This window comes from Actinia tenebrosa, unplaced genomic scaffold (assembly GCF_029948245.1).
Source record: "Actinia tenebrosa isolate PJP-AT-01 unplaced genomic scaffold, QUT_ActTen_1.0 PGA_scaffold6__47_contigs__length_16458017, whole genome shotgun sequence".
Taxonomy (NCBI): domain Eukaryota; kingdom Metazoa; phylum Cnidaria; class Anthozoa; order Actiniaria; family Actiniidae; genus Actinia; species Actinia tenebrosa.
The window spans coordinates 9145118-9165232 of record NW_028292583.1 but is presented as its reverse complement, the minus strand read 5'-3'; the positions used below and the strand labels follow the sequence as shown (position 1 = coordinate 9165232).

At 35.8% G+C, this 20115-nt stretch overlaps 3 protein-coding genes across 3 annotated transcripts; 2 read left to right on the top strand and 1 right to left on the bottom strand.

Annotated features, from left to right (window-relative positions):
- Positions 1–1173: 1173 nt before the first annotated feature.
- LOC116308771 (amine oxidase [flavin-containing] B) lies at positions 1174–9608 on the bottom strand. The gene is made up of 4 exons (XM_031719258.2): positions 8873–9608; positions 7681–8021; positions 2103–2377; positions 1174–1531 (listed from the first exon to the last, which is right to left on the bottom strand). Exons 1-4 carry the CDS (start codon positions 9554–9556, stop codon positions 1290–1292), a joined length of 1542 nt encoding a protein of 513 aa, XP_031575118.2. The 5' UTR covers positions 9557–9608; the 3' UTR covers positions 1174–1289.
- A 71-nt stretch (positions 9609–9679) lies between these two features.
- On the top strand, positions 9680–12712 carry LOC116308770 (SNW domain-containing protein 1). Its single transcript, XM_089039211.1, has one exon. The coding sequence runs from the start codon at positions 9789–9791 to the stop codon at positions 11382–11384; it is 1596 nt and encodes a 531-aa protein (XP_088895337.1). The 5' UTR covers positions 9680–9788; the 3' UTR covers positions 11385–12712.
- Positions 12713–14026: 1314 nt separating this feature from the next.
- LOC116308773 (uncharacterized) lies at positions 14027–19222 on the top strand. The gene is made up of 3 exons (XM_031719259.2): positions 14027–14168; positions 15906–15981; positions 18620–19222. Exons 1-3 carry the CDS (start codon positions 14160–14162, stop codon positions 18745–18747), a joined length of 213 nt encoding a protein of 70 aa, XP_031575119.1. The 5' UTR covers positions 14027–14159; the 3' UTR covers positions 18748–19222.
- The last annotated feature ends 893 nt before the right edge of the window (positions 19223–20115 follow it).

Sequence of the window (20115 nt, the reverse complement as noted above, 5' to 3'; positions counted from 1 at the left end):
CCTGTGGTAATTAGTTAGTTAATTAACCCTCAATTATTTATTTTAAATAAAGCAAAATAAAGCATATTAAAGAGCAGTTGTTGTTACTGAGAACAAAGTACTAGCACATATTCAACATGCAAGTAGTCAAAACAGACTACATAGGATAAAGACGGAAAGGTTTTTCATTTGATATGACCATAAAGTTTTTTAGCTTTGGGGTTTGGTGATTCCAGGTTTTAGTATTCCATGCATCTGGATACTGTATTCCATTCCGGATTCAAGTTTCTAGACTAACTAGAGGGGGGAAATGGGTGAAAGAAATAGAAGGGGGAAATGGCATAAAAAGACAGGGGCAATATTAGGGACTGGTCATTATTATTTTGTAGGGAGGGGGGGAGCTGGTGCAACAATGACTATGTCATGTTTGTTTTTTCCTGACTCCCCTCCCTTTTTGTATAAGGCACAATGTATTCTGATCCCCCATAAATAATACTGAAACAGATGATAGTAAGATAGCATATTGTTGAGAATTGTTACCACAGATCTGAGTTGTGTTTGAAGCATTCTCAATTTTTCCCCATAAGTAACAGAATATGACTTTTTTGATTTGAGAAACACTCGAAAGTTTTAATAAAAGTTTATAGGTTAAGCGCAATGATTGTTGCACGAACATTGCACTTAACCTAAACTTTTTTATTGAAACTTCATTGTTTACCAAAGTAACTGCCTCAATCACTTGCCTCATAGCGATTTTCATAAACCCATGAAACAAATACCATTTTATTAGTTAGTGTGTAATAGTGAAGTGACAAAGAAAGAACAGAATGGAATTAGGGTCAACTAATTTGTGTTAGGCTGGTGTGTATTTCAGGGGTTTATGAAAACCACCCTAGTGGCTATGACCCTGCTGATATTTTGGTGAGTCATTGCATAAATTTATAACCTCCCTTTTATCACTGCATAAAAATTGGTGACCCACCCCCTATTTGTACCAGCCCCCTCCCTATAAATAATAACTGGTCCCTTATATGACATTTTCCCCCTGCTGTTTCTCCCTCCTTCCTTTTCCTCTTCTGTTTTTTTTTTTTTTACATCGTTTCCCCTCCTCTTTTCTTAGTTGTTTTTCTCTTCTCCCTGGTTCCTTTAGCTCTCCACTCACTCTTGTTCTGAAAGTCAAAACCAAGGAACGAATAAATTTATTAAATTTATTAATTCAAACTTACTTCACACTAAAACTCTATTTTCTATTTTACTTTAAAATATGAATTTCCCCCTAATGTTTTTCTATTGTAACTTGTGCATTCTTATTATTTTACCAAGTATTTGTAGGATAGAAAGCCTCCTACAGAGCAAATTATGAACATCCCTGTAAGAAATACAGGTACAGAGGGCAGACACTGTTGACATGGAGTCAGTTTACATGGATGAGCAATGACATCTGTAGATGGAGGTTCATCTTGATGGATCTGGTCTGCAGAAATCTTTCCCATTTGATGAAGTACCTCTCTTGCTGCCCTTTCACCTGCCTGAACTGCACCATCCATATATCCTATTAAAAAAGTTTTTCTCAATTTAGAAATGAAACCCAATCGAAAAAGAGATGTGTGCATGTGGTTATATAAAATTATAACAGTAGGCTGGGGTGTGGCTACATGAATTTAAAGCAAAAAGTGAGCATGTGATAGAAATTAATTGGCTATTCTGAGGTTGATGAGGGAAAAAAACTGGGTTGATTAAGCATTACAGTACACCATGGAGCTGTTTGAGGAGAAGCGTTTCCAAGATCATGGCTATTTTGTCTACTAAAGCAGTCCCACAATGCACTACATTGCCAACTCGACCCAGTTTTTCCCTTAACATTGAATGGCTTATGCTCCCTAGGTTACCAAAGAGCTCTACCTTATCATAAACTACAGAAGAAAAAAGAACATCAATAAGTAAACTAAAATCATGTATCCTTTTGGATGTTATTCCTTAATTGTCAGATTGTCAGAATTAGTGCAAAGGTTTTTTTCTTCTAGAAGTTGGGTATATTTGTGACTTTGTGTTAATAATTATGAATAAACTACTCATACGGTAGCAACAATGAATGACTAAATAGCAAACAAAAAGGCACTAACCTGACCAAACTGTGGCTGTTTCAGTGCCAGCAAAAAACACTCTTCCTATAGGACATCTCAACATCTTGCCATATTTTGTAATAACACCACATGGCATCACACTTACATAGCAACCACCTGAATATTTCTCAGCTGGCCAGTTTTTGTCAACATAATGCTGAGGCTGAAGAGCATCTTTACAGTTGAACACCTTAGCATATTGCTCACTGACAGCTTTCATTCTTTCCTCTGTTGTTTTTGTACACCACTTACGAGCTTGATCCCCAATAATAAATCTAAAGGAGGCAAGTAAAAAAATATCATATGATAGAAAAGATTATGCTGCTTAAATTACTATAATCTGTAGGATGTAAAACACAGGAATAAAACATTTTGACGTTCATTGAATGAAACAAACAATAAATAAAGCGAGTTTTCTGTTTTGCATATCATTAAATATACTGAATAAATTAGGTATTTGTATAAATGTATACTACAACCTTTCTGCAATCAAGTGTATATGTAATGTTTAATAAACGAGCAGGAGTGTTTTATCGGGTATAAAACACGAGGCACAGCCGAGTGGTTTTAGACCCGATAAAACACGATCTGCGAGATTATTAAACGGCTTAGAAAACTTATGATGTTTGTTCTCATTGTGTACCGATTTTTTTACGAAATGAACCAAGTTTGATAGAGAAAATCCAAGTTAAAGTTTATGCAAATGAAGACGAATCTTTATCCGATTTAAAATCACCTTCATGGTCATGATTTCTATTGTGTTTTCTTCATGAATTATTAATGAGTTTTCTAAATATATTTAAAACACTCATTAATAATTCATAAGCTTATGGTCCAATTGGAGCAACCATACACGTCACGTGCATGAACCTTTATACCCGATAAAGTCCTCTTCATTAGTATTCAAGTGATTTTATATAAAGACACATGTGTCTTTATATAAAGACACATGTGATCTTTATATAAAGACCACTCAAATACTATGAGGATGACTTCATCAGGGATGAAGTATGCATCCAAGTTTAGATGAAGACATAGAGCTTCATCAAGGTCATAGTCAACCCTAATGATCTTTGACTAACGTGCCTGTCTTTGCCTTGGCACGCAATATCCAACGTGTGGGAGCTTCTATCGAATCTGGTTGCGCATGCCCGTGACGTCAAATCTCTATCGAAGTATAAAAATCCATGTTCGTGACGTGTATGGTGGCTCCAGTTGAACCAAAATCTTATAAATTGTTCATGAGTGTTTTAAGCAGTTCAAAAAACTCGTAGATCGTGGAATTGGAATAGTACGTGACTCTGAGAGAATTCCTAATATTCTTAATAAGCATTTTGCATCTGTTGGTTTCAACCTAGCAGCAAAATTACCTCCATCAACAAATAATTTTTCTGACTACCTTCCTACCGTCCAAAATTCAGATTCCTTTTTCTTTCAACCAGCTACACCTGAAGAGGTCGAGTATGAAATTATATTGCTTTCCAACAACAAATCTCATGGTCTATACTCTTGTCCTACTAGAATTTTGAAGTGTGCAAAGAGTTTCTTCGGCAATGCTTTAGCAAAAATAATAAATATTTCAATTGGGTCAGGTTAATACCCCAAAAAACTCAAAATTGCCAAGATTGTACCTGTATATAAAGATGACGATGAAACTGATCCCAATAATTACCGGCCCATCTCGTTATTATCAAATTTTAATAAGATTATTGAAAAAGTTATGTATAAAAGATTGATTAATTTTATCGAGGAAAATGACATTTTATCAAATCGCAATATGGCTTTCGTAAGGATCATTCTACTCAACATGCTGCTCTTGACATCATAAATGCCATACAGAGTAATATGGATAAAAAACTGTTTTCTTGTGGTATTTTCATTGACTTAAAAAAAGCATTTGACACTGTTGACCATTCGATGCTTTTAAGTAAGCTTTATCACTATGGGATTAGAGGTATTATTAATGATTGGTTTGCATCTTACTTGAAAGACCGATTTCAAACAACACAGATCGGAACGGTAACTTCAAATAAAGAAACCACCTTGTGCGGTGTCCCTCAAGGTTCTATTCTAGGTCCATTATTATTTTTGCTTTATGTAAATGATATCTATAAATGTTCTAACAAATTTAAATTTTATCTCTATGCTGATGACACTAACCTATTATATGCCAATAAAAGCTTAAAAACTCTTGAATTAACTGTTAATATTGAACTTGCCAAATTAAGTAGCTGGTTAATTGCGAATAAACTAACCCTTAATATCAAAAAATCCAATTATGTAATTTTTCGTCCGTATCAAAAGAAACTCCCTTTTGAACCTATTGTAAAGATTCTAGATAGCAATCTAAATAGATTCCTTCCTTTGGAGCGAAAAGACTTTGTTAAATACCTCGGAATTCTGATAGATGACAACCTTTCTTGGAATCATCATATAGATTATGTTGCACTAAAAATAAGTAAAGCTGTAGGAATAATTGCGAAACTAAGACATTTCGTTCCTCTCCATACTCTCCATAATATTTATCGATCTCTGATTCACCCTTATCTTACTTATGGCTTAACTTTATGGGGACAAGCTGCTCAAATTCACCTAAACAAAGTTCTTCTTCTACAAAAAAGAGTTCTTAGATTAATGTACTTCACTGATAGATCCCAACATGCCATTCCTCTTTTTATCAGAGCTAATACACTACCAATTAATTTCCTCTACTATGAATCGGTTGCCCAGTTAATGCATGATATTGAAAATAAGCTTGCACCTCTTAATATTCTAAATCAATTTACCCTTGCTACGAGTGTTCACTCATACAACACAAGATTCTCATCATCAGGAAATTTCTATATTAAAAAATCTCAACTGGAAGTACAAAAAAATTCATTCTCAAGATTTGGAGCTAGGTTATGGAATACGATACCGAGCAATTTGCGTAAATTAAAAAAGAAGAAGTTTAAGTTAATATTACGTAAAACACTATCTGATTTTCTCCTAAGAGAAGATAGCTATGTTGACACTTCCACTATTGTAGACAGACTACATTATACTTTGAACGTCTCGGACTGAGTCTTTATATATTGCGACTATTTATAAATAATTATTTCTTGATTTTCAATACTTGGTTAGTATCATTTTTTCCTTTTTCTCCTTTTTTTCCCCTTTTCGTTTCTTTATTTTAAGTAAACTGTTAGTTTTTCATTTATTTATCGTCATATTTTATTTGTAAATCTTCTAATATTTATTTAATGTAATGTATCGCCTCCCGCCTAGATTAGCTTTATGCTATTTGCAGGAGGGTGATAAATTGTGTATATATAGTCATTATTTTTGTAAAAATAAACTTGAAACTTGAAACTTGATAACTTGATAGATCGTGTTTTATCAGGTATAAAAGCACTCGGCTACGCCTTGTGCTCTTATACCTGATAAAACACTCACTCGTTTATTAAACAGTACATATATATATATATATATATATATACATATACACTGCAGTTTGCATAAACTTTGACCATGTTGAGCATATATACAAGTATATCAAAAGCACTTTAAAAATTATGCTATACGATCCCTGATATTTTTTTTCCATCACTAGGGCTTTCTGAAAAAAATATCAGGGATGATATCCCATAATTTTTGATATACTTTTGATATACTTGTATATACAGTCAATGTCATTAACGTTGTCCATCAAAAAAAGACATTTAGACATTTAAACATTTAGACTAAAAGAAATATAACGTGTTTCCTCGAAGGTTCTGGCATAAAACAAATGCTGAAATACCCTTCTCCATCTTAAATCCTCTCTAAATGGTCAGGGCATTCTGGATTTTCGATTCACGAGTTGAATTTTACATTTCAGTTCAAGTTCAGGCTGACACACAAGAGGCAAAGAATACATGATGAAACACGTAATATATCTTTTAGTCTAAATGTGTAATTTTTTTTTTGTGGACAATGTTAATGACATTGACTGTATATAAAAAAGGTCAAAGTTTATGCAAACCGCAACTGTATAAATATGCATATATATGTATATATACAGCGATATGCAGAAACTCTGATCCAACCAAGTATATAGTATATAACTATATCGGGTGCATTATGGGTAATGGACTAGCAGGATTTAAAGCGGGATTAAAAGTACCAAAGCATTGGCTGGCGTTTTGTTTAAAGATAAGTTACGTTTCAAAACAAACTCCGCTTGTTCCAACCAGAAAAAGAACTTTCACCCTGCCTAGGACTTATCAATATAAACCACTGTATATTTTAAGTAATTTTGATTAATAAAAACGGCTTTAGTGCAATGATGATTAATATTCAAACTTTCACTCTCATGAGTGAACTTGTTTTGCATAAAACTGCAAAGCTTTTAATAGCTTGAGCCAAAAGAGAAAGAGAGAGAGAGAGAGAAAATAGAAAAAGTAACCACAAAGAATCACTAAGTTATTCTATTCTAAGAGGAGAAGTGGAAGAATATGCCTCTCTTAAGTAAGAATAACCTCCGTTTATCTAGAAATTATATTCAGCCTGCTCATCAACTGAGATTTGACTAAGTTGACGTTCAATAACAATAACACGGTAGACTACAAATAAAGCAAAATATCCTATCCAGAGTAGCTCATGAACATTTTTTGTGCCACTTTTGTCATAAGTCATATTACCGACTGTTTTGGTTTTGCTGTCCTCGGAGTGAATGATTGTTTTAGCAGTGCACATATAAATAAGCGAAGAACGAGTTCAGAATTGAGCTCAGCTCAACCGAAACTTTCAAGAAGAGCGATTTCAGAACTGATTTTAAATTCAACAAATTGCAAAACTTCCAGTGTTTCACTTTACATCAATAAAACCGATCACAATATGACATTTTTTCCTAATAGTGTAGAGGTATTAAAAAGTGAACACATAGTTCCCGCCTCTTGACTTAAGCCCTGTTTATGACAACACTTGGTAGGCTAGCCAACACTTTGTTACTTAGCTTTGAATCCCGCAGGTCTATTACCCATAATGCACCCAATATTGTTATATTATACTATATACTTGGTGGAATCAGAATTTCTGCATATCGCTGTATATATATATATATATAAATATATATACATACAGTGATATGCACAAATTCTGATCCTTTTGTACATATATACAAGTACATCAAAAGTATATCAGAAATTATGGGATATCATAGCTGATATTTTTTTCAATTGTCCATCACTAGGGCTTTCTGAAAAAAATATCAAGAAAGATATCCCATTGTGTCTGATATACTTTTGATATACTTGTATTTATATTTGAATTGGCCATAATTTTTGCAAATGGCTGTATATATTGAATGAATAATAAGCACTATATATTCCTCGAGTATTCAAAGGACCATTCAAAGCATGAATTTGGGTAATATGTGGGATTGGGTAATTAGTAGTAGTTACATGAATTATATTGTTCTCATAGTATACGTAACATATTTTACTTTAAATTAATTATTTATTTGAGGGCCATAAGTATCATCTGGGCAAGGTGTTAAATGTATCCTCTTGAAATAAATGTTATTATTATTAGCAGTACTAGTAGAAGTAGTAATTACCCCATAATAGCTGGGTGTGATCCATCTGGCTTGGTGTCATCAAGAGCAGCTTGTACTGGACCAGAATCAGAGTCTGCAATTACAACTCCACTCAGGTCTTTCTCTCGCCAGAATGCCTTGTCATAAAATGTAATGGTTTTGATCACTGAGCCCATTGGGATTCTCTGGATAAGCTGGTTCTTCAGAGGTGGAAGTGGTGGATCAAATGATATTTGGTTTAGAAGAGCTTGTGGCATTGCACTTATTACATACTTGGCCTTGTATTTCTTGCCATTTGCACATGTAACAAATACATGTTCTGTATTTTGTTCAAGTTCCTTGACAGGGCTGTTTAGGATTACCTTAAATTCAACAAGATAAAATCAAAATGTTTAAATTTAGCAAATATAAGATATTTGCTTAAATGTCTTTTACACTTTATTCACACATTTCAGTATTTGCCCCGGGGTAATCCACTATATTCGCTATACTGGTACGTGCCACCAAACAGGGTATGGTTTTCAGCGATTCTACTCTGGAGCAGGGTATATAAAATTGCACTCACTCTGAAATATATGAAATCACCCTCTCTCCTCCCTGGAACAGGGTATCCAAGAATGCACAATTTTCGCGAGAAGGGGAAGACAAAAAAAAACAAAGGTATTCTGAGAAAATTGGTGTAAAAATTGGTGTGTTTTCATCCAAGTGGCCCTTTAATGTGGATGTGGCCTCAAAACTATTTTGGATGAAGGGGGGCTAGGGCAACAGACTAGGAAAGCACAACATTTCCAGGGGCGGATCCAGGAGCCAAAGAATGGGTGGGCTGGAAAACTTCATCCTGAGAGAAAACCTTCAAGACCATATGCAAATACAATTATGTTTAAAGAAAATACATCGCTTAAAAGAGGGTCCGTGACCCCAAGGACCCACACCTAAATCTGGCCCTGGTGTCAACGAGAGAGAAAAAAGTCATTTCTCTTTCATTTTTCTTGCATCCAACATAATGACCTATAATAATTATTCTTCGTTTGCAATAGACGTCATATATAAATAGCCGCCATGTTGGAAGAATTTGACAAAAGATTTTAAAATGAATTCTTTTGTTATATCTTCCAACATGGCGGACATCCCTTTTGCTATTGTGCTCTCTTGAGATTGATTGCAAACCAAGAATGTTATGATCAAATAGCTATTATAGCCACACTAAACGAACCTTATTTCCTAGAAGGTTTTTCAGCTTAATACTTATTTGCTGTGATCCACCAACAAACTTTCTTTCTTGGCCAGCGTTTTCAATACCAGCAATCCTTAGAACGCCATCACATGATTTAAGGTACCACAGATAGTAAAGAAGTGACATGTCCCAAGGCTCGGCTGCCATTGCATCGTGATAAATCTGGACCATGCGTTTTTTGCAGTAGGTCGTCCAACATGTCTTTTTGAAGAACTCCTCCGTGGTAATCCGGTCCCATTCTTCAGCCTTGGGCGAATCCCATGGATTATTTAAGTCGATTGCATCACACATGCTATCAAGCTTTCTAATAAGATTGAAATAATCCAAAATTGCAATGGGATTCCAGGTGGAGACTTCGCCATCGTATTCCCTTCTTTTTCCATTTAAGTATTCAGATACTCTGCCTTCGAAGTGTACTCTATAAGTTTCTATACCAAGCTCTTTGGCCACACGCAAGACACGGTCTTGAGTTGGACCAACATATGCACCTCCTAAATCCGTGTATTTAAACCTTGAATCCTGCAAGGTTTGTGTCCTTCCACCGACACGATCTCTCGCTTCAAGGACAACAACATTAACTCCATTTTCGGATAAGAGCTTTGCGGCACAAAGACCACTCAGCCCTCCTCCAATAATCACAACTTCCACAGTCGTAAGATCCATCTTCAAAAAACTCGTCTGTCGACTCGTCTGTCTGTCTGTAGGAAACGTTCTTGTAACTAAACTTGGGAGCCCTGTGTAGATCAGCCTGATTGGCTAAATTTGAGCACGTGGATAGAACGTCATCCATCGTCACATGGGTAAAATCAGTTCGCCATGTTGTTTGAGAAGAGGACAGAAAAGTATAAAGAGCGAATCTTTAGATCGACTTAAACGGTAGAGAACTAAATCAATCATGACCTCCCTTACTAGTATTCTTCCGACACCCGTAAACATTGCCTATAAGGATGATGAAGACCAAGATGAAGAGCTTGAGACCTCTTACCAAATGTTAGTTGTTACCAAAGAACCACCAGCTTATGGTCGACGCCACGGTTGGATCCCAAGAAAACTCGATGATTTTGGAGATGGAGGAGCTTTTCCAGAAATCCATGTGGCTCAGTATCCTTTGGATATGGGCAGGAATAAGAAAACAAAAACATCCAATGCTTTGCCCGTCCAGTTAGACGCTAAAGGACGAGTGAAATACGACGCTATTTTAAAACAAGGACAGAAAAAAGATAAAGTAATTCACTCAAAGTTCACCGATTTGGTACCAGCACACCTGAAGGACGACGCAGATAACGAATTTATGAGGCCCGACGAAGAAGAGGTGAAAAGTGTAACAGAAAAGACAAGGGAAGCTCTAGAAAAAGTTGTAAACACGAAAATAGCCGCTGCTCAACCGACTCAAGCAGCCCAAAAACCACAGTCAGCCCAGTACATAAGGTACACACCAGCACAACAAGGTACTGCTTTCAATTCTGGTGCAAAGCAACGGGTCATTAGAATGGTTGAAATGCAAAAAGACCCCATGGAGCCACCAAGGTTCAAGACCAATAAGAAAATTCCTCGTGGACCACCATCTCCTCCAGCACCAGTAATGCATTCGCCAAGCAGAAAAGTAACTGTTAAAGAACAGCAAGATTGGAAAGTACCGCCTTGTATTTCAAACTGGAAGAATGCCAAAGGTTATACTATACCGCTGGACAAACGTTTAGCAGCAGATGGCCGTGGACTTCAAGATCCACATATCAATGATAAGTTTGCAAAGCTTGCTGAAGCATTATATATTGCTGATAGAAAAGCAAGAGAGGCTGTAGAGATGAGAGCCCAACTTGAAAAGAAGTTAGCACAAAAAGAGAAGGAAAAGCAGGAAAAGAAATTAAGAGAATTGGCCATGAAAACGAGGGAGGAAAGAGCTGGAATCAGGGCTGTATCAGATCGGTCTGAAGAAGAGCGTGAGCGAGACCAGATGAGGCATGAAAGACATAAAGACAGAGAAAGAGATAGGCGCATTTCCAAAGCTGCCCCTGATAAGAGGTCTAAACTGCAAAGGGACAAAGATAGGGATATTAGTGAGCAAATTGCTCTGGGAGTTGCTCGTGGTACAACATCAGATGACAGCATGTTTGATCAAAGACTTTTCAATCAGTCCAAAGGTATGGATTCAGGATTTGGAGAGGATGATTCTTACAATGTATATGACAAGGCTTGGCGGCAGGGTACCAGTACTGCCTCTTCTATATACAGACCATCTAAGAATATTGTTGATAAAGATGTTTATGGAGATGATTTGGAGAGGCTGGTGAGGACTGACAGATTTCAAGCTGATAAAGAGTTTGCAGGCACAGATCACAGCCAGAAACGAGATGGTCCAGTACAGTTTGAAAAAGAAGAAGAAGATCCTTTTGGTCTTGATAAGTTTCTTACAGAAGCCAAAAAAGGCAAAAGGACACTTGATGAGCCAAGATCACGGGACCACGATAGTCGAAGTAAAAGAAAACGCTGAACTTGCTTTATCAAAAAGGAATTACATAAAGCAGCATTTTCATGTTCGTAAAAATAGCATGGAAATTTGTTTTTGGGCCTCTGAATGCCACATCTCATGATTCTTATATTCCTCCTGTAATTTCAGTTAAGGGTCATAGATCTAAAACAGTAAAGAGAAGTAGTGTGTTTTTGCTTATTGCTTTCATTTTTAGCATTCATAGTGATTATCCCAAAACCTTGTTTTTTTATGCTTATCAGAAAGAAAGAGCCTTCAGCATATGGCTGAAAATACTGTAAAATAAGAATAAAGAGATGTCAGAGTTGATGTTTCGGAAAAACCAAAATGTCATAACTCAATATGTTATAATCTTGAGAACATTTTTGTGTAAGGTAATTTATTTTATAGTACAATAACATATTATGGTATGTTTTTGTCTGACATGATGATGTTTTTCCATCATTTTTACAGTAGGTTAAGCATGGTTGTTTTACTTCACTCCAATGAAATTTGGTTATCTTGCTGTGTATTAGTTCACTATTTCAAGAGCAAAGTGAAATCATCCTAAAACAATGTAATGATGTTTAGTATTGTTTTATGATGCAGGTTTTTTCCTACCTTAACTGGTATTTTAAGTCTAGAACTGAATGTGCTATGAAAATACATTTGACTACATAATGTAAGTGCATATACTTTGTATGTAATGGGTGGATATAGAGTGCATGCCATATATCTGCGAAACAATTACTGATTTAGCACTTATTTAGTTGTTGATTTAATTCACTCGGGCATAAACCAAACAAAGATGCAAGGGGTATTTACTTTAACCAGTGTCTTCTCCAGTAATATCTATTATTACGTACATACAACACAGCTGCAACTAGACATTACTACTTTGGTTTTGTTCCATGGATATATGGCATGCACTCTAGTAATGGCACTCAAGATGTAAAAAAAAAGCTACTAGAGTAGTTTTATAAACCCATGAAATACACTTCAGTATTTAGCACTACTTAGCTCTAATAGGCCTTTTGTAATAGATTGACATGTGATTGGTACTGTATGGCAAAAAAAATTGGGCTTTCTTATTTGAAGATTTTTTTGATGGCTCATTAATGTTGTATCCAAAACTGTTTCAAAAAAATCCTTTTTTTCCATTATAAGATCCATTCGATTTCAAGATACGAAGCATTTTAAAGTTTGTTTGCCATCCAGCAGAGCCTTCCCCAAGGAACCTTGAGCAGAATTGATTCATTAGCAAAATCATATATCGGCACATGAATGTTGCAATAGGCCTAATCTCGTGTTTTCTATCATGTTTACCTGAATATTACACTTTAATTAGTACACTTTGTTTCACTGGTTAATGAAAACTAATCTAGCCTGAATGTATTGCCATTGACTATTGATACTGGTAATTTCAACTTGTATAGAGCAATGGTATTTAATCCGTGAAATGAAAACAAAATAGTTATTAACTAATAGTCGCAATTTAGTGCATATTTAGTCGATATCACTCAAGTGAATCAATCTACATATGAATACACAGGAGACATCAAATACACAAGAAACATGTTAGTCATTTGTTCATCAATGCTATGACTATCAATGACTAACATGTTTCTTGTGTATTTGATGTCTCCTGGGTATTCATATGTAGATTGATTCACTGAAGTGATATCGACTAAATAGGCACTAAATTGCGACTATTAGTTAATAACTATTTTGCCTTTATTTCACGGAGTAAGTATCATTAAGTATTAATGCTATTGAAGTGCTGCCTGATTTTAAAGAGTGAAACATTGAATCGATTATCTTTTAAGACTTTTTGGGTGATTTAATAAGAGAAAAAGTATCTATTTTTATATTCTGGCATGATATTGAAGTCTTAGGCCTAGGGCAAATGTCGAACTTTCCATGCACCGAAACTCATTAAAAACAATAGGATATCAGGTGATAATGAGGCGGCTTTCTTTGATGTAATTAAGTTCGGTGCATGGAAAGTTAGATGTTTGCCCTAGGCCTTAGTAGAGTACAAACACTAAAGTGTTTAGTAGTAAATAGTGCTAATTAAACAATAGGATTAGCATAATTTAGCAGTATTTAGTGGTATTTATGTTACACACTTATAGTGTTTGTACTCTATAAAGTCTTATATAGAAAATCTAATGTTACATTCACCAAAAAGTATGTTAAACTGTAGTTAAACTATATCTTGATAACCTGTACATTTGTACGACAATTCATTGATGATGTCGAAACTTTTTGGTTATTGTAATATGAAGTCAAATAACCTGTTCAATATATTTCATGGCATATAAATGAAATAACTTTACAAGAAAATGAGTATGCGAAGTTGCAAATACTGTGCATAAAGACCAACAGGGAAATGTAGGTGGGGAGGGGGGGGGCTAAGGCTACCTTGGTAGCTGGTAATTTGCTGGGAGATGAAGTTGAATTGTTGAAACGATACATGTGAATATTGTAATTTTTTAAAACTCACGATTCTTAGTGCTAAATCAGCGGGTCTCGCAATCATTCCCGTACCCAGAGCCTACGTTCCTATTGGTCAGTACCGAGAAACTCGTTTCTCGTTTCTCGGTACTGACCTTGAGAAACGTGGCCTTTGGTGGGATTTAGTCTCGCAAGCCGAATTAATAGTGTCTGGGCATGAATTCAACCGCTGACCAAGAAAGAGCAAGAAGGAATTTCGACTTACAACAAACACTTAGACGTACGTGTGCATTTGAATAGCGATATTTGATTTCTAAAAGTTTGAGCTTGATTCCACGAAACATGGCTACGGTACGTAAAATTTGTTTGATTGTTTTTCAGATGTTCTGAACGATAGGTAATGGAATATGCTATATTTTTTCCATTTACTTTAGTCAGTAATATTTCTGTGCGTAAGCTTACTTCCTCCCTTTCTGCTTGATTTTATAAAATAGTTCAGACTCGATTTTGGGGGCTTACCATAGACTTGAACGGCAAAACTTCTTGGTCTTTGATATACGAATCAAATCAATTTTGAATTAAAATGAGTTGAGTGAATGAAAAGTTCAGTGTTCATTTATATTATCAATCATCATTCGGATGCAGCTTCATATCCCCAAGCCCACAGTTTTGAGGAGGTATAGTTTTTACTCGCTTCAAAGTCCTCTTTCGGAAAAAGCACGGGTGGCGTAGCGGTGAGGGCGCTCGCCTTCTCACCAATGCGACCCGGGTTCGAGTCAGCTAAGCTCGGTGTCGTATTGTGAGTAGGTTGTGTTTGTTGGTTCTCTCCTGTGCTTCGAGGGTTTTCCGGGTTCTCCGGCTTTCCTCTCTCCACAAAAATCAACTTTCTAAATTCCAATATATTGGAATTACAGTGGATGAATAGTTACTCTGTAGAAATGCCACTGCTAAATCCCATTTATTTATATTTATTTATCTTTCTTAGTAAATTTAGTCTTGTGCAAACACCAAGCACAAAGAGTGTATGTTGATTGTTTTATGCAGAAGCTTAGAGGATATTTATTTTTTGTTATTTTTATCAAGTACAGCATACTCCATGAGGGTACAGGGGGGGGGGGGGTGGGGGTGGGTGAGGTGGTAGCTGTAGGGTGGCGAAGTGTTAGAGGCATTTCTTATCTATTTGGGTTTTTGTAGCCTGTTACCTTTTGATAGTAAAATGTATCTTTTTATCTGTTTATTTTTGGGGTGCATGTTACATCATTGCCGCCTGTTTGACAATAACAAAGCATTAACGGACATTAGCTTCTCTTGTTAGATCAGCAAACATGGCATTGTTTTATTGTCATTTATAACTCAAGGGATTTCTTGTCATGTGGTTGCATCCCAAGAATTGCAGACCGTAGCATAGTCTAATATCTTATAAATATTTTTTGTAAAATTGTTGTTTAATTAAAAAATTTTGTCTGACTAATGTGTTGTTGCATGGGTAAAGCAACTGCCCAGAGCCTGATCATAGCCTCCTTGAAAGGATTGATGGTCTTGGTATTGATTTATTTAATTTCTATGAAATGACAATTTTAGTGTGCTAATTTTTAGATCTATTATGAGACCTTTAATGCTAGACATGTTTCGGCAGTCCAGCTGCCATCATCAGTAGTAAATAATATAGATCACAATGCTAACTAGTTATATAGCAAAAAATATATGAATATGTATATAGTGATTACAATGTATATGATGTGTAAAGAAAACAATTGAGAGAAATCAAATAGAAAGACAAAGGTTTAAGTGCTTAAATTGACTATTGAGGGAAGGGTTTCTCATCGGATATAAATCACCTCTTTGATCTTAAGTTGAAAGTCCGTGGGTGCGCTGTCAAGAACCTGAAAAGAATCCTTGCTGCAAATCCTTGCTTTTTCAAGGATAACTCAATGAAGTTTGATTGTTTTCTTCATTTGTTAGTCTATTTGTTTTATCCATTTTAAATTAATTCTATGTTATCTATATGGATCTATATGTGCATTTATCTTAATGTATATCTTTTTCTGAAGTATTGACCAGCTTTATTTTCCTTCATCATTTTATCAGAGACATGAATTTCAAGTTGAAATGACCTGTAGTGGTTGCTCTGGAGCTGTTGAAAGGGTTCTTGGCAAAGAAAAAGGTATTTCAGAAATTGAAATTGTTTGGGTGATTTATGATAAATTATTTAAGATAGGATGAGACCTTATGATATGACCTGTACGGCCCTGCTCGCGCGCTCTAATAAAACCATTGGAAAAAGTCACGTGATGGGGGCCGGACAGCTTTGAGGGAGCAGGGCCGTACACATCCGTACGGCCCTGCTTGAATCCGTGCGCTCTCTCTTTTCAGCTTTTATTTATTATTTCTTACTTTCTTTTATTTTTTATTGATTCTTTTGTGAGGGTCATATGATAAAATGCTTATTGACTGAGTTAGATCGGGCTGTACGGGAAAATATTTGGCTCTCTGTCATTTGTACGGACCCAGACGTCCCAGACGTCTTGGTGAGTGAAATACTTATTATTTCAAAAGTACTATAAATCTTTTAAAACTATCAGGAAGTATTCTTTGGATAATTCATGCGCCATCGGGGGTGCATAGAGCTGACATTTGTGCGCCATTTCTGATTTTTATGCGCGAATACTGCAATGGCGCGGCCTGGTAAGAATACTGATTTTAGTTTCAAGTCACTTGTTGATTAGTTACTGCTTGGGTGCATTTTAATTGAAGGGTCAATATTTGTATCTATCATTTGCTATAAAGTATAATAAAATGTTGTGAATTATGTTATGAATCTGGCATTCTAATTCAGTGGTCGCAAGTGTGTGTATTAGTACAGCTTTTGAGGGCACACTTTCTATTTGTCATTCATATCCAAAATAAATAACACTCTAATTTGTATTTCATATAAGGAAGAAACAGAACTTGCTTGCTCTGCTATGTAAAGTTAGAAAGCACTTGGGAATTGGCAGAACACTTGAGACATGTTGAGAAGAACTCTACTACACTTTGTGCTTCTTCTAACCCAGTGTGCTTTATGACTGCACACAGCATGTTTGCATGTTTTCTGTTTCTTTGTTATAAGTATATATTATGACACAGCAAACTCATCTATAGTTAACACCGATAATAGTTAATGGAGCAGAATCGTTTGAAATGTTGAAATGTACGCACCCTATGTGATACTGACCATGCACAATAAACCAAAATGTCTGAAAATACTGATTTCCTTATTATTTTCATGTATAAAATTTTGAAATAGCCTCCTCTGTAGGCAACTCCTTGGGCTTCCTTTGGCCATTTTGTTTCTTCTCTCCCAGACTCCCATACAGAGAGATTCAGAGAGATGTCTGCAGAGGAGGCTAATTTTGAAAATGAAGACTTTTATTCAATGACCACAAACTAAGCGGAAAAATATTTCTGCATGGATAAAGTTAAGTGACTAGATGATAATAAGAAAGTAAAAAAAGGGTAAATCCTTTTCAATAAGCAATAACTGCGAAATAGTGTATTAATCTTATATGATTAATATGAATTATTAATATTAATCATATAGGATAAATACACTATTTTAAAATGCTTTTTTTGGATATATTACCTTAAGCTATGGACAAACAGAGCATTTTTTCTTCTCTGTGCATGTTCAATGTCATAATGCTCCATTTTACAGTTCTCAAATGTGTCATAGTAGATAATTTTATCAACGTAGGTACGAAAGATAGTAGACTGACATTTCAGACGTTAGCCCTTCGTCAGAGTTATTTTACAGTTCTGTTCAGTGACCACAAACAATAGTTCTAAATCCAGGCTGGAGTTTCCCAGCTTAGCAAAACTATACTTTTTAGCATGCGTGGCAACTTCAACCTCAGCTTGGAACTATTATTTTGTGGTCACTGAGCGGAACTGTAAAATGGGCTATTATAACAACGAATAATATAAGATTAAGAATTCCTCAGACCATAGGCCCTGCAGGCGCAATAAATAATAATTAACATCAAGAATCAGTTGAGCGTGCATCATTAACTTGTAAGTAGTTTTCTTTTTCCTTTTTTTATTGAATTTGTCCCTTTTTATGAAGCTCATTATTTGTAAATTGTTTGTTGTAGCGAATCGTAAAATCTTCTGTGTAATCAAAATATAATATAATTGGAATAGTTGTCAAACTAGAATTAATAAATACCCATCTTGGAGTGAATGCTTATGAAGGCTCGACTATTCAAGTAGTTGGAGACTACAAATAAAGTAGAAAGAAAACATAGAACAACTTCCCAACCAACCAAAAACGAACCAAAAACACTTGAAGAGGGAGGGAGAGGACTTGTTTTGAATCCCTTTTCTTGTGTTCAGGCCCGCTTGGATGCAAGCATAACTGACGGCACATAAGTTTTCGCTAAAAAAGCCCAAAAAAACCCCTCCTTATAGAGAATTTATTATCAAAAATCCTTTAAATTATTGAAGATTAGATGTAAGTACGATGTTCTGTATCCTTTTTTTGTTTTCGGAGTCAAAATATCTGGATAAATTTGCGGCTTTCTCTCGTCAAAGTTTGAATTTTCCACAGGAAGCCCGTGAAGTTGCCTACCTTGTTAGTATATTGTATAGTAGAAAAACAAAATTGTTACCAAGGTGGGTAGGGGAGATGACAAAAAAATCGATAACGCGTGCACATAAAAAAGACCAAGACAAGACACCATTTTTAGAGTATTTCCTTCATTTATTAGAGTGGTTAGCCTGTGATTTAACTAAAGTAATTGTTTTTCTTGTTTATTGTATATCAGAGGTATCTAAAGTTGAGATTGACATGGAAAAGCAGAGAGTTTATGTGACATCAAATCTCCCATCAGATGAAATACTGGCAAAGATCCAAAAGACTGGCAAGGCTACCTCTTATGCTGGCACTGCCTGATAGAGAATAATGTCTGGAAAGCTAGCAGTTCTTTATTTTTATTTTTAGACTCAAATAATGAACTGCATCATAAACTTGTACCTGTAGATAGTAATGGTGTGTTTTGATTGATTAGAGATAGTTAAGAAAGCTTTGAAAACATACAAAATTAACTCTAACTTGGCTTCCTATTTACCTCTTCTATTTGATCTAGCTTATGCCAAAGCTTAAATCAGGGATTCTAGAATACGGTCTAATTGTTTCCCTTACTTTCCCTTTGCAGGGCCCCATTAAAAAGCTCATTGGAAGCATGGGCTCCCTGTTTACATATATAATTGATGAATAAATAAAAATTAATATTTGCACATAGCATAATAATGCAATAGGTCCATGTAGTAGAAATATGCTACTAATCTTTTTTACAACCATCCTGGTTGAAGTAGGAGGGAATTAATTACAGCTTTCCAATAAATGATTAAAGGTAAATACAAAAAAATGTTTCAGATTTTATGTTTTTTGTGTGTTACATCTTCATTGTTTTCAAAGGGGAGCACCCAACTGCGCCTCCATTCTGGTGTGCAAGGGCCAGATCAACGACTTTGTCCAGTGGGCTGCACCCATTAGAATCTAAGGGGAAAACATTATTTTGATTTGGTTATCTTCGAAGTAGGGCCTCCAAGTTGAACCAGGGAGGGGTGCACACTCCCTGCACCCTTCCCCTGGATCTGCGCCTGCGTGCTACTAATTATGGATCTTGTCAAAAGAATATCTTGTGAATGTCTGAGGTGGATTTTTTCTCATGTTCTTTCGCTACCAGTCCGCTTGCTACTAGTCGGAGTCCGTTCGCTACCATCATGGTAATAGTGTAATATTCTTCCCCGGGCATTGTTATCCATGAGATGGTAATAAGGAATGGGGATAGCTCTGGCCTTCCCCACGCCAACATCCTTTCCGTACCAATGACTCAGGCAATGAACTGTACTCATTCTGTACCCGGAATATCCTCCAACAGTTTATTATTAGGCAAACTTTGTAGAACTCATAACATCACTCTTTCCCAATCCTTACTCACATATCATTTCCCAACACCTGATATATCTTTAGAGTGGTTTTGTATGAGTGGCAAAGGATTAATTAACAGTAACAGTTACTATATATACAATTAGGGTACTGGGTACTAGGTAACCGCCAAAATTTGAAGTGTTTAATTACAGAACTCATGGTTCTGGACACGGTACGGTCATTGTCCAACCCATGCGAAAACACTCTACTCCCCCAACACTACGTTAAAGCAAAATCTTAGCCTCACTAATCACCACCGAACCAAAGCATTCATTGCCTTTTAGGACCCTCAAAAGCCTGAGAGAAGCCTTCTAATGAATTTGCGCG

Coding starts and splice junctions, on each gene's coding strand:
- LOC116308770 (XM_089039211.1), top strand. CDS start 9,789: ATGACCTCCCTTACTAGTATTCTTCCGACACCCGTAAACATTGCCTAT.
- LOC116308771 (XM_031719258.2), bottom strand. CDS start 9,556: ATGGATCTTACGACTGTGGAAGTTGTGATTATTGGAGGAGGGCTGAGT. Junction 8,022..8,872: donor AAAACCTTCTAGGAAATAAG/GTTCGTTTAGTG, acceptor GTTGAATTTAAG/GTAATCCTAAACAGCCCTGT. Junction 1,532..2,102: donor AACAGCCACAGTTTGGTCAG/GTTAGTGCCTTT, acceptor CTTTTTTAATAG/GATATATGGATGGTGCAGTT.
- LOC116308773 (XM_031719259.2), top strand. Junction 15,982..18,619: donor GGTTCTTGGCAAAGAAAAAG/GTATTTCAGAAA, acceptor ATTGTATATCAG/AGGTATCTAAAGTTGAGATT.